At 41.7% G+C, this 14,874-nt stretch overlaps 1 protein-coding gene across 1 annotated transcript in view; it reads left to right on the forward strand.

The window, feature by feature from the left end:
- Positions 1–13,760, forward strand: part of PTCH1 (patched 1) — a 120,822-nt gene extending 107,062 nt beyond the window's left edge. The window contains exons 22-25 of the mRNA XM_084834108.1: positions 1,450–1,549; positions 3,729–3,983; positions 7,238–7,769; positions 9,681–13,760. Coding sequence (XP_084690234.1) covers positions 1,450–1,549; positions 3,729–3,983; positions 7,238–7,768 — 886 coding nt within the window. The 3' untranslated portion in view covers position 7,769; positions 9,681–13,760. The remainder of the gene's footprint in view (positions 1–1,449; positions 1,550–3,728; positions 3,984–7,237; positions 7,770–9,680) is intronic.
- Positions 13,761–14,874: the final 1,114 nt, after the last annotated feature.

Genomic DNA, 14,874 nt, shown 5'->3' on the forward strand with positions numbered 1-14,874 from the left:
TTCCCCTTCTGCCCTTTCACCTTCAGACTATTGCCTAAGACCCAAAGTCCCCCAATCCATTAGCTATAAAATGCATCTTTGAGCTTCACCTCTGTGTTTCGCCTGCCCTCCTCCTACGCTGGACACCATCTCGTCAGGCTTTCCTCTTGCTGGCAGGTTTGTCATCTTAGAGCTCCTTCACACGGAGCTTTTATCCTGTGACTGACATTGCTCCTTCACAGAGGTTTGCGGGCTGTTTACATGATCCCATGATCATTCAAGGCATCTCCTGCACTAAATGTCCTTTGTTCCGTTTTTAAATAGATCGCAGATAATGAGCTATCAAATTACCCCCCCACACCTTCTGCTTCAGTTTCCTCTGTGAAAAGAGTAAAAGCGGCAAGAAGAGGAGTGAGATCAATGAAAGATAATGGAAGACTCAGATACGGGGAGAAGGAGGGGGAAGGGAGTGGGGGGAAAGGAAGCACGTGAAAAAGGGAGTCGTGATCCTGCATTTAAAATGGAAGCAGAAAGCTCTGTTTTAAATGCAGGATTTTAGGCTGGTGTAGAGTTGCCCTTATTCATGAAAGATACGAGACCTTAGCCCTCAATGGTGGGAAAGAACAACCACTTGTGCACTCTCTTCTTCTTCCATAGTACTTCAGCCTTTATGTTTGAATTGGCTGACACAAAACAAGAGCATTCAGAGATGCTAAATTGTTCAACAAAAGATTAGCCTGCAATGCAGCTCTGCTATTGTAGAGTGCTCTTACTCAGTACAATGCTCAAGCTTACCACAGAATGGCCTGCATTTTCTTTGCAAAAAGCTGGTTCCTGTGTCTAAAAAGGTTGCAATTTGAGCTATTTGGTAAAACTGGAACTCACAGAATTCAAGGCGGAAAGTTGTGATTAATGAATGGCGAGGGAAAGCCTTACCTGATACACTAGAGATTTAATTAGAGATTCTGCTGTTAGGCGCAGAAGCATTTCACAGTGGATTAGCTGCTGGGAGAAGTGGGCTTCTTTTTCCTTCTAGGCTAAATTGTTTAAATTCTACACCCTTCACTTCATTTGTTTGCTTCTGCTGGGTTTTCGCTAATGGGGGCCCCTTTTCATTGTATTTGTGCTTTCAGTCTGTTCAGTCATTCAGTTCACATTCCATATTTTTGTGTTTGTGTAACACATTCATAAATAACATTACATGCTGGAAGATTTCGGTAAATTAACAAGCTTTTTTTTCTTTCCTTTTTTGAACTAACACTTTGGGTTGTGGAATGTAGCCTCTCTAATCTCAAAGGTAAAAAGAAAAATAATGCATACTGACTTTGTACATTAAACAAAAACAATTTTGAATGTTATGTTGGTACGATTGTTTCCAAACTTTAATAAAATATGTTTTATTTTTGATTTGTGTTTTTAATATTTAACACACTTTCTGCTTTTAACGTTTAATATATTAAAATCTTTCAGGTATTTCTTTGCTGTTTTGGCAATTTTAACCATCTTGGGTGCTTTGAATGGATTGGTGCTACTTCCTGTTCTCCTTTCCCTGTTTGGACCATATCCTGAGGTCAGTATTTTATTCCTTGGAAATTATAGTTATTCTTTTTTTCAGCTGCTATTATGATTTTATGTATTTTACACATGTGCTACTTTTAATTATTTTGCATTGTAATACTTGGCACTTTAGTACAGAAACAGATTTTTTTTTCTCATTGAAAATAAGTCTAAGTATCTGACATCCAGTTTGGTTGTACAGATCTTAATTCTTTAACTGCTTGATGCTGAAAAGCAGACGCTGGTGTAGTTCCTGGCCTTAAGAACACATTTGTTATCAGGCAACAAAGATGTCAATGTATAAAGGAGCCATTTTTCTCTCCTAATACCCAAATCCATTCATGTGTTTATTTTTATCAGAACAGACCACCAAGATACAAATCATACTACAGCTTGTAAACTATAGGTTACAAGCCTGGAAAACAAGACGTTCCCAAACTTTAAGATATATATTATTGGATGCCACAATCAGGTCCCTGTTGTAGAGCTCTTTGTAGGCAGGTGCTTCCCCATTTTCCTCTAAGAGCCAGGGAATGCTCCTCTCATGTAGTGCGAGAGTCCCATACGTACGTGGACTATTCTTTTTTTAAAATAAAAGAGAAAGGAAGCCCCTGTGAACATGGTAAGGATGTTGAGCATTTGATCAGCAGCACTTGTAAAGGTGAGCACCCCTGATAGGATGCTTGCAAGAGGGACTGTGCTCTCACTCATGCTGTGAGCTACTTCTGCTCCCACCGCCTAGTTCGGTCTACCTCAACCTGGTGCCTTCCAGGTGTGTTGGTTCATAACTCCCATCATCCCCAGTCAGCAGTGGCCATGCTGGCTGGGATAATGAGAGTTGTAGTCTGACACATCTGGAGAGCACCAGGTTGGGGAAGGCTGGACTGAGTCCTCTATCCCAAGGCCCCCTAGGAACTTACCATTGGGGCAGGGGAAGGCAGGGATGATGACAGCAGAGGCAGTTTTCAGGTGCTTCCAGACCCAGGCAGTGCACCTGGCAGAATTCCAGCATCCCGATAGGGAAATGATGCTCTGTGTACAATTCCCATTGTGTGCAGAGTGCCATTTGTCCTGGTCAAATCCCTGGCTGAAGATGCTCTGCTGAGAATAGCCAGCTCTACTGTCACTGACTTCCCCTTGCCCCAAGGTTAGTCTGGGGGACGGGGCTTTGGGACCAAGGCAGGGAGAGGTGGTGGCGAGCATTCTAGGAGTGATTGCACTGAACATTTGCAAAGCCCTTTGGCTTTTGTAAGTGTTTGCTTGAACATGCAGAGATGCTTAGCCCCTTCCGGGGCAAGTGCAGGGATACTTCTGAATCCCTAGCACATAGATCTTTTCACCCTGCCCAGAGAGTCATGAATTCTGTGTTAAAATGCCAGAAACCCAAATTATATATTACTGGAATGATGAATAAAAATTAAACAGATTTACAGATTTCATTCCATTTGCATATTTGTTTTCAGTAGCAGAATTTGTTTGAGGTTCTTTTACATTCTGTATGGTGCCATGAGATCCTAGTGATATAGGGCGGGATGCAAATGCTTTTTTAAAAAAATAATAAATAAACAATTATTCTTTCTAATTAATTTGTCATCAGCCAAGAAAAGAGCATGGGGAGAGGGACTGTAAATAATTTGAGACCGATAGTAGGAAGAGAAAAATCCCATTATACCTCACGTGATGGAGGGGCAAGTTGCAGGGCCTCCAATGCTGAATGAGGTTCATGTGTGGTTACATATGGGAGGGGGAAATACTTAGATGCTATGCACCTTGGATAGCTCCTTTAGAATTCTGACTGGTTCTGACTGAAACCTGGAGTGGGTTCTATGCCCCACTGACATCTGAGCCACCAGCCTCCACTGGTGTTTAGGTCTTTAAAGGTAAGCATCAGCACCTTGAACTGGACTCAGAAATTAACTGGTCATGCAGATGGAATAAAATCAGTTACAAATTCCATCCACCTGCATCCAGTCAAAAGTCTGACAGCTGCATTTTAGAGCAGCTGAAGTTTCTGAATACTTTTCAAAGGTAAAGATATTGTATGTATATAATATAAGCCAAAAGGACAGATTCACGTATCACAAGCAGTGACATTCTTCGACAGTGAGATATGTGTTTCTTCTTCAGGACCTGGGAATCAGCCTAAGGTTTTTATGGACATCCATTAAGAGTTGTTGAACTGTCCTTCTTAGGTTTCTCCAGCGGATGGAAGGAGCAGGTTACCTACCCCTTCTTCTGAGGCTCCCCCAAACATTGTGAGGTTTGCCATACCACCAAGGCATGGTCAGAATGGATCAGATTCTTCTGATTCTGAGTACAGTTCTCAGACCACCGTATCAGGAATCAGCGAGGAGGTCCATCAGTATGAGGCCACCCAAAGACCTGGCGCCCCAGTCCACCAAGTAAGAGTTGAAGCAACTGAAAATCCAGTATTTGCCAGATCCACTGTAAGTAAACCCCAGTCCTACCTGTTTTCTTGTCAAGCTATCCCATATAGTCTTAACATTCAGCTGCTTTACTGGTTTGACAGAAGCTGCCACACATATGTGGAGCCATGCATCCCAGATTGGTGTATGTTTTAGAGTAGTGCTTGGTCTGAAACTTCATGCATGCGGCAGAGTAACAATGAGATGTCAGGCTGAGCTCCAAAACATGTCAGTGTAATTTAGAGTTGGTTTATACAAAAAGAAGAGCCCATTTTATCTTTGTGGTTGTGCACTTGAGAAACGTTTTTGTTTGAATCCCTCAGTTGCATGGGAACACCTACAAGCATTCCTATGATGGCAGTTGCCACAGTCAGGGAAATGGCTGCAGCAGCTTATTCACAGTTCAGTGTCTTTACAAAGCTGTATATTTGAGTACATGATTGCAAGGAGAGAATGAATGCTGCCTCTTTTGTGACCTGACCCTTAATTATCTTTATTTCTGGCCCTACTTGGTACAAATCTCAAAAGCATTTCCGGAAAGGAAGTGTTGGAACCAATTCAGTACTGAACAAATGTAGACATGTTTCATTTGCATATTTTTTCCTCAAGTTGCAGAGTTTTGGAGTAGGGGGATGGGATTGGTATGGCTCTGGTGATATTGGCTCTCTTCACACCTTGGTTTTTTAGCAGGATCGTTCTTTAATCATTGGTTTTCACTGGAGCTTTAAACGACGATGCTGCTCTCCTGCTGCTGTCTCACAATTTCCCCTCCCTCTTCCTGTGTTATCTGAGAATGGGGAAAACCCAGCACTTTCTCTGCTTGTGATTGAAATTGCCATTTCTCCTCTGTGTATTTCCCCTTTTGTGCTTTGTCCCACTTTGTGTGGGGGTGTGCTAAGGAGTGTTGCTGGGTGGTGTTGAATAACATTGTCATGACAACAAATCGGTGGGAGAGTGGGGGGAGGTAATTGACCACGTTTCAAGTGACCGTTTCTGCCTCTCTCCCATTCCACTATGGGTGCTTGAACTGTAAAGCGGTTAACCATCCCAAATGCTTCTCCAAGATCCCCCCGAACACTGCAATGCTTACTTCTGAATAAACCCATTGGCTGTAAGGCTTTCCTTTCCTGGGAGTAAGTGCCATTGAAATCTGTGTGGCTTGCTTCTGAGTAGGCATGCATAGGAGTCAATTGTAAGTCTACTTAGAGTAGCAGTCTTAAGGTCTCCCATCCCCTTCAGTGCATTTACTTTGAACCTCCCCCTCCTATTAACTTCACCGACTGCTTCTTCTCCCTTTTGCTCACCAGATTGATAGGCCTTTTTCCTCCCAGGGTGGATGGGGGAGTCTTCCTTCTCAGCCACACAGGAGAAAGGCTTGATAGTTATGATTTCAATGGGTTTTAAAAGTGCCCCTTCTCCTCCCCTGAATAAATTAATCATGCAGAGCTTGGAATGGTCATTTTTAATGGTTTCCTTTTTGGGTGTGGATTTGTTTTAGATAAGGCAGTAATGCTGAGGTGGTTTTCCATAGTACCCCCTCCCACCTAACCAGCCACTATCTCTTCTCCTAGCCCACCTTGCTGGGTCATTGGGAAGCCAGAATAAGAGGGAAGAGCAACAATAGCACGGAGAGGGGAAGCAAGCTGGGTCTAAAGAAGAAGGTATTCCCCATGAAATGGTCACCTGGGGCTGCTAGGGATGGCTTGGTGCATTGACTGTATACAGGTCCATTTGTGGGTTTCTTATTTCTGTAGCTGGGAACCCGGAAATCGGTATACCCTTCAAACTCACTAGTGCAAGCAATATACTGTATTTAGTTCCATCACACACTGACATATTTAGCAGAGAAGGACTAGCAGCACCAGCAACCTCAGGGTAAGCCACCACGAAGACTCTCTCTCCCTCGCCACAAAGTCGGAGGGAGGAGGGGACCAGCTCCCATAGCCCACTATTCAGGTCACTAGAAAGGCTTCCAACTTCCCTCCTGCTGTGGAAGAGTGGAGGGATGGGCAGAGCCATCAATCATGTTACAGGAACCAATGATCAGGGGAGGGGGCATGGGGCCAGTAGCCCCCTTCTGTCCTGATTGTTCCGTGCAGCTCTGTCCAGCCATGAAAAGGTATAGAGCGGAGAGAAGCACTATGAGAGATGCCTGTATTACAGGACCAGTGTAAATCCCAGAAAGGATCTGGAATCAAAGGGACCAGTTTGTAGTGGGATAAAATGCCAGGTGTGAAGTGAGCCATTGCCCTTAGTCCGAAGGACCGGAATTTGGCAGTAGCTTTGGTAAAATAAATAATGGGAAACTGAGTGGCTTAAAAAAAATAAGAAATCCATCCAAGACATAGGATGGCATACACCATGAATAGTTCATCAAAGTTGTACTAACGCATATCCTATTCTGAAATAACCAAGTACCCAGATGTTTGTCTTTGGACAAGTAAAATGTAGAGTGAAAAAATTATTCCCTCCTCTCTCTCCCTCCACCCTTACAATCTAATGCTGCATCTGGGATGAAATGCAAATAAGTAGAGGCCTAAAAATAGGTACAAGCAGAACCACATTTTAAGTTGGTCACAGTTGTTTGATTTATGTGGCTGTTGTGCTTCACGCTTTTTACTAAGATCCAAAAACCTAGATTCTTACAACTGACATCCCATATTCTTTACATCCCACTAACATCCTGTGTACACATACCCTAGCTGAACCATAGCTTCTGCCAAAACCCAACAGTGTTTTGTTAGGAAGCTACTTGAGAAAGTGTTTCCATCCACTCTCTTGAAAGATACTGATAATTATGTTGGAAGCATAGGATTACACACTGCTAAGTTTGTGGGAAGTGTGTCTGCACACATGTACAAACCGTCTTGTGTTCTACTAGGAACATCGGAAGCTGCCTCATACCGAGTCAGACCATTGGTTTATCTAACCCAGTATTGCTGACACTGACTGGCAGCAGCTCTCCTATATTCCAGGCAAGAATTTTTCCAGCCCTTCCTGGAGATGCAAGGATTGAACCTGGGACCTTCGGCATGCAAAGCATGTGCTCTATCACTGAGCCACAAACCCTACTGTGATATATACTTTGCTGCTTGTTATGATTTTCAGAAATCACAGTGTAGTGAAAGCACCAGTAAACCTCCAAAATAACACTGTCAGAATTACTCTGGGAATGCATGATTTGTTGTCATACTGTGGAAGAGTCTCATCCAGAAGGTGCAACTATTTGTTTTCACAGTTGCATTCAAAGGTTTTGCTGCCTGTTTCATTTCCAGGTGGTTCAGCCAGAGATGAGATATGCTCAGCCAAGTCCAAGACTGCAGACTAACCAAGAGCCTGGATCCCAACAAACGTGGCATCAAAATAAGAAACCCAAAAGAGAACCAAGGGATGGACTCCGGCCACCCCCTTATCGGCCACGCAGGGATGCTTTTGAAACGCCTACTGATGGGCATTCTTGTCCTAATAATAGGGACTTTTCTAGCCAGAGAGCTCGGTCTCAGAACATCAGAAACCCTGCCTTCACTGCCATGGGCACTTCAGTGCCACCTTACTGCCAGCCGATCACTACTGTGACTGCCTCCGCTTCAGTTACCGTTGCTGTGCATCCTGCTGTGCACAGCCACAATACTCGTGGAGGAGGCTTTCCATCCTATGAGGGATACCATGAAACTGACCATGGACAATTTGAGGACCCTCATGTGCCTTTCAATGTCCGGTGTGAGAGGAGGAACTCTAAAGTAGAAGTAATAGAACTGCAAGATGTTGAATGTGAAGAAAGAACTCGTGGCAACAGCTCAGATTAAGGTAAAGCTTTTAATCCCAGCTGGGTAACATTGCCTATTCCAGGTGGAAGCATGCAGAAATCTAAAATCATGTTCATATAGATTTCCTATTCTGGGAGCCTGTTCTAGCTTCCAAAAATCAATAGCTCTAACTAACTACAGAAAAGGATTTCAGAAAATATGCAGAAAAAATGTAAGTATGGTGGATCTGGACTCTCAGTTGAGTTGGTCAGGAACCTGTGGCCTTCTAGATATTGTTGGACTACAACTCCCATAATCCCTGACCATTAGCCATGCTCGCTGGGGCTGATAGGAGTTGGAGTCAAATTACATCCGGTGGGCCACAGATTCCCCAGCTATCTCTAGGCAATATCCTAAGCAATAGTCTCCCCAGGTTATATCCGGGTGGTGGCCAGTGAGGTGGTGCGCTGGGAAGCAAGAGGCTTCTTGTTCTTACTGAGGATAACCTAGTAGCCCCCATGCCTCTGCTCCACCTTGCAGTGCTCCCCTGGTACGTGTGTTGGGTCTCCCTCAGTTGCAGCAGCTCAGTGGTGGTACACTCTTGCTTCCTGGCACACAACCTTTCTGGCTGCCACTGAATGAACTCCACAGGTACAGTAGCATGCATGAAGGTTTGAAGACCCTATTGCAGCATTCTGTCTGTGATTATTAGATCCATCCCTGCCATTTTTTGTAAGGAATACAATGGGATGGGGGTGAGAATTGGGGTGTACTTAATTAGGCCAGAATGCCACAGCAGGATCTTGACCTCTGGTGCATAATAGTGCTGTGCACCAGGGCCTGGAGACTTCACTCTAGACTCATTTCAGATGAGACTGGGATGGTCTGGCATCTGGTCCAAAATGGAGCCTACATGGGTGGAGACGTCAAATTTGCTGTGCGCACTCCCAATGTTGGACACAGCTGGCAAGTCTAGGGCCACAATCTGTAATGCTGAACTATAATTAAGCATTATGTGCACAGATCTTGGACCCATGAACTTTCTTCCCTCTCCTCTTCCATGGTGGGCATAAAGAGATAGGAAGCATGCACTTCCATTTTCAATTAATGGTGGTTTGTTATGTCCAAACTGGAAACTGTGGTTAGTGTTAATTATGAGACAAGCCAGGATCGTTAACCTTGGTTTGATTGTGCTTGCATCAATAAACTCTAGTTAGCACTATCCCCAGTTTGTCTGGGTTTGGACATAACAACAAACTGTGGTTATTTCAAAACAGAAGCAAATGCTTCTGATCTCCCAGGGGAATGCATGAGCCTGGGGCTCATGCACATAATGCTAAACAAAGCTTAGGAAGAGCAGTTGTTCACTGGATCTACTGAAGGGAGAACAAAGAAGCAATAGGCTTAAAGAATAGGAAAGTAGACGTAGAAAAAACGTATTTACTGTAAGACCATTTTAATGGTTGAAAAACTAAATTAAAGGGACTGTGGAGTTGCTTTCCTTGGTTATCTATGAAAAGCCTAGATAGGCATAGATTAGCTTGCCTTAGAATAGTTGCATAGACTGAATTCCCTGTGATTCTCTTTCACATCTAGGATTCAAGAGGTAGTGAATATAGGAAAATCCAGGCTTCAGATTTTTAGTGGTACTCATTTACTTCAGAAGTCAGTACTAACTTGAGAAAAGGACGACCTGCATCTATCAGTTGTGATAGCAAACTTGGGCAAAGGTGCATCATGTTAGATACCTAGAAATGGAAATATTGACAATTTACAAGGTGTTTTTTTTTTTTTTAATCCTGTTTAAACCATTTGGCCACAGGAAGCCACGGACATTGCTGGAAAAAGAACATAGGCCTCATAGCTTTTAATTGCAGGACTTGTCAGATGGCTTGGGGCTGAGGTGATTTATTTATCTTTGCTGAACTTTAGGTGAACAGTGGGGCTCCTTTTTTTGTCTCTATTTGTACAGGGAAATAACTGAAGCAAAGAAGAGGCCAAAGATGGGAAACCTCCTCTTTCCAGAACTGCTTGAAGAGAAACTGCTTGAAGTTATGGAAAAGGACAATGCTGCATCAAGACAACAGTTCCCTGTTACTGTAACCTATTGTATTATTTTGTGAAATATTTCTATAAATATTTAAAAGATGTACACATGTGTAATATACAAGAGAAACCATGTAAAGTAGTATAATCTGGAGTTGTTTTAACTCCTGTTTAACAGAGTGGGGACTATTGTTTTTACTCTGTACTTTATTGTACATTGATCTCTGTGCCACAACTAAGCTTAATCTAGTCGTAAATTTCAGCATATGTTGCTGCTGCTTAAGTATTGTATAATTTACGTGTATAATTCTATGCAAATATTGCTAATGTATTAGGATTTTTTTTTGGTAAAGATTTGTGTGTGTGTGTTAAAGTATTTTTAAATTTCCATATCACAGCCCTGTGGTAGTATGAAATGTTTCTGTTAACTTTCAAACACGCTATGCGTGATAATTTTTTTCTTTTTCTGGTGTGTGTGTGTGTGTGTTTTATGAGCAGATATGAAGAGCAGTGGGTTAACCTTAGTGAGTGAAGTAAGCATTATTGTGTGTGGGGTTTGTTTTGACATGCATGTTTGCGCACTGACTTTGTGGAGCACAGACTATCGTGAACATCTGACACATGCCTCACTGAAATGAATGTGCAAGTACATAGCTGTTATGCCACTTCAATCCATAATCAATGGCTTATTTGCAAGAGAGATTTCCCAAAATGATTGTGCTCACTGTGGTAACCAGCTAAGGCTGCAATCTGGCACACATTTACTTGTGAAGACTTGACATTGAAATTAGTGGGACTTCCATGTGTGCAACTGTATGCAAGCTTGCACGCAGTCTTGTAGAGAACTAGTGAAAATATTACTGGAGCTTAACCGCCGCTACTGATGCCATCAAAGGGCAGACATAAAGCAGAAGAATGGAGAGTTTCAGAATCAGTATTTGTGGGTTGTAGTTTTGTCACTTCAGTTGTACTGCGTTTGGCTTTTTAAGGAAATTACTTAACCTGCCTGTGCCTCTCTGCATATCCATATAATGGCTAGAATTGTATCTCCTAGTAGTGATGGAGTGGCTTTTCATCCTTATAAATCACATGACCAAAACAATAAGAAGACTTTCTTGAAGCTAAAGGCTCTGAAAGCCAACTAGTGAAAGCCTTGGCAAATACTGATAATTGCATTTTGATCATCATAATAGAGAAAGTCATTGCTGCATGCTGAACATCATATAGGTATTCTGAACATAGTTGGCATAGTTGATATTCTTCATACTCATAGTTTTGTGAAAACTTCAAATAAATAAAGGGCAGCTTCCATTTAAATGGTAATTAAATTGATTTTTAATGCATCCAAGCTACTAACAGTGGATGCTTATGTCATGAACTGTTCCTTTTTCAAATAAATTATACTGGCATTTTTAATAATGAAAATATGCCATAAATTAGTAATAGCAGAACAGAAAGTAACTTTTTCATTTAACACTCATCCTTTTATATTCTTTACCCATCCCATTCTTTCTCAGAGCGAGGGACTAACCAATAGACATATTTAAAACCATCAGTGACAGAGAAAAGGGTCAGCACCAAACAAAATCATGAAAATCATACTGAGATGTATACATAAAATTTAATAAAACAGTAAAATGCCCAGTGCATTTCAGTGAAGAACATCTTCAGGGCACAAGAAAACTAGGAAAATTGTATTATTGTGCCCCTAAAGAAATGCATTGTGTTTTTTACTATTTTATTAACTATATTTTTTCAGTACCATTTTGAAGCAGTACTCCTTTTTGGGATTTCTTTTAAAACAAACCCATTTTGTATCTGGACAAATATGCAAAGGGCACAAAGTCAGCACAGTCAACCTACCCTCTTTGTTTAACACAGCATGTTATCTAGATGCAGCAAAAAAAGGCTGGTGATGTACATTCTCTGTACTGGCAACCAGGCTCATATAAAGGGGAAACTCCTGCATTTCTCCCATGAGAAGGTGCATGAGCTCTCTGTCTAGCAGGAGCACATATATCACCTCAAGGGGGACCTGTGGCATTTTCCCTTTATATAAGAGCTAGAAGCATGTATAAATAAGATGCAAAGCACTCACAGTTCTTCTCTGGCCACTTCAGGTTAATGTGAGGCCACCCATATAACTGAAGTGGAATGATCTTGTGATATTTGAAAGCCATTTTTTGATGGTGTGCAGCCCGTCAGGTACTCCTGATGCTCTTAGACAAGTCCCATTAATTTCAGTGAGGCATCAGCAGATGTTCCCAACTGAATTTGTTTCCAAATTCTCCTTATTGATGAGTTGGCTAATTCACTCCAGACAAGCTGATCCAGAAAGGAGGCCCTATGTACAGACCTCACCAAACTGGCCCATAGGGGTTCTTTAGGAAAAATGTACGTTCTTCCACCAGTAAATGGTTTTGCATCAGACCAATGTAATGATCACGAGATGTTTCAGTTACAGAGGGGGTTCCTGCCAATTTGTCTCAACTTTGAGGAATCCCAGTGTGTCACAGTCAAATGCCCGGTGGCCCATATTGGGCTGACCGGAGGTGTCTGTTTCAACAGTTAGACCTTCCACTTCAGCATTATTTGAGTTGAGATACGCTCCTCCCATGCTCAGCTTTTGCTTGCAGATCTTCATTTAGCCCTGCTAGATATCTGTCATTGTAATGTGTGAAGCAATATGCCCTTTTCTGTTCCTGGCTTTGAAAATGCTTTGATGCGAGACAGCTGCTTACATATATCTAATGTGAACTTTTGTAAGAAAGCAAAAAGTCATGCCATTATTTAAGTAGTACATAAGTTACTCTTTAATAGGGCAGCAAAGCTCAATCTACTGGTCCAGTTTCCTGTCATAACATGAAAACACTTGGTGGCAAAAAGTCACCAGACCCCAGCTGAGCACTGGCAGTGTGGTGATATCAGAATTTTTTTAAAAAACAAAAACCCTCTGCAACAGAACTGTATGATACTAATTGCGAGCTACCCCAAGTGCTGGAGCATCAGTGGTCACAATGGTTTACCCCTGGAATTGCTTTGGGGCCTATCAGTCAGTCCTACTCTAGTCCCGTTAAAAGAAAACCAGGAAGAGAATGAGAAAGAGCATTGATGTTCAATAGCCCCTTCACCTTAGCCTTCCCATGTATGTGTGTATGTATGGGTGCACATGTGAATGAGAGAGATTTCCCTTGTGGGGTGCCTGCTCCTTGGTACATAGTATAGACCATTTTCTCTTCTTGTCACATTGGCAAAAGGAGATCTCAGTGGCTGGCTGTTTTTGTTTTTAACTTTAATTGTTGTTGATATTTATATTTTTGTATCATAAGAATGTTTTCTTACAGTATTTGTCATGCCAGTTTATAACAAACACAATGCAGGGATTTTATTTCTATTGGAAACACTATTACAGTTATGTTTTCACTTTTTAATTGAATTTTATTTGTATAGAATGCTTACTAATGTTAAATAGGAAGAGAGTATATAACATTTACATTAAGGATTCGTTTTGTAGCTTTTTAGAGCAAGGAGTTAAAAGGAAAAAAAAAATTCAGACTGGGTCTCATTGTCTGCCTGTTTTTTGTTTTTTAGCAGAAATGGGTTTGTGTTTCAGTTACAAAGATAAAAGTATGCCATATAATTTATTTATATGAAAATTTATTTTTGTAGTGTACATAGTAGTCCTCAATTCTTTTGACAGAATTATATTTTTAAAGAGTTTATATGTAATGATGATACCATTATGTTTTGGAACATTGCTGAGACATAAATACAATGCACATTTTTCATGACAAATCCCATTTGCAAACGAAGAAAAGGTTAACAGTGTTAAAAGAGAGTGTGGATATTTCATGTCATTCTGAACTGTTTTAGGTTTACCATTTTGTGCTCTAGTGTGGTTCTCAATTTTAAATCATGAGTGAAAATTTGTACAAACTCTCTAAACATTAATGTTCAAACACTGATAGAAATTCTAACATGAATAAAAACTATTATAACTTATTGCTTACGTATTTCCTTGTTTGTGGAATGTTTATTTAAAAAGCAGAGGCTTGCATCTTTTGCATTTTGAGCCAGTCAGCCTAGCAGGAACTTTACTATTGGTAACCTTTCACTGTGCAGTATGAAATATTTACTGAGGGGTTTTAATTTTTCTGCATAAATGCTGTTTCATAAAGTTGTGCCCGATTCTTGGTGTATGCCAGGGTGCAGAATCTTAGGCTTTGGGGGCCAAATCCAGTCTGCCTGAGGCCCTGATCTAGCCCTCTGGGGTTGCCCAGGTGGCCACACCCCCTTTCCCCCAACCACCAATCATCTGATGATTTCCCAGCTTTTGTGTGGTATTTTCACTGTTCTAAAACACTGAAATTCCTCTCCTAAGACTTAGTTATTGGCAGCAACTAATCATTAAGCTACAAAATGCTGGGATTTTTGGTATTTTGGCCTTGCTCACCACTGGAATGTGGTTTTCCAGAGCTTTTCCAAAATACAGTTTGGCCCCAGGCTGAAAAAGGTTCAACACCCGTCGTGTATGATCACAGTTCTCCTTGGTTGACTGGCTGGAGGCTGCTCTACTGCCCAGAGATGTAGAAAGTTCAAATTCTCTGTAGACTGCATCAGATTCTCTGGCACTATACCCAGAAGAGTAGCGGGGTTAGTTTGTATCAGAAAAAAATCAGTAGAGAGTCTTCTGGCACTTTAAAGACTAAGATGGTGGCATAAGCTTTCATAGATCAGAGTCCATGTTCTCCAGCATCTGACAAAGCCAGGTGTGCACTACTACACTCTTGTATAGGTAGTGGGAATGACTGCAAGACTTAGCAGGCCTCATCTTTTATTTATCACACACAGAACTGAAGAACTTAGCAACAGCTCCACCCACTGCTCCTACTCCCAACTCTACAGGAGCTGCCAAGGTTCAAAACAATAACTAACCCACAGTACCCCCCCACCCCCCGAATACATCATACACAAAAGCTTATGCCATCAGTTTAGGCTTCTTTCATTGTTATCCTTTGGGCCCCTGGCAAAGTCCATCCAGTTCTCTTGAGTTTTTAATGGCATTTGCTTTCCTTTTATAGTTTATCTCTCTCTTCCCTTCACCTTTTACTTGCGTATGT

This window comes from Heloderma suspectum, chromosome 2 (assembly GCF_057233095.1).
Source record: "Heloderma suspectum isolate Gila_16-S chromosome 2, 16-S_ref, whole genome shotgun sequence".
Classification (NCBI taxonomy): domain Eukaryota; kingdom Metazoa; phylum Chordata; class Lepidosauria; order Squamata; family Helodermatidae; genus Heloderma; species Heloderma suspectum.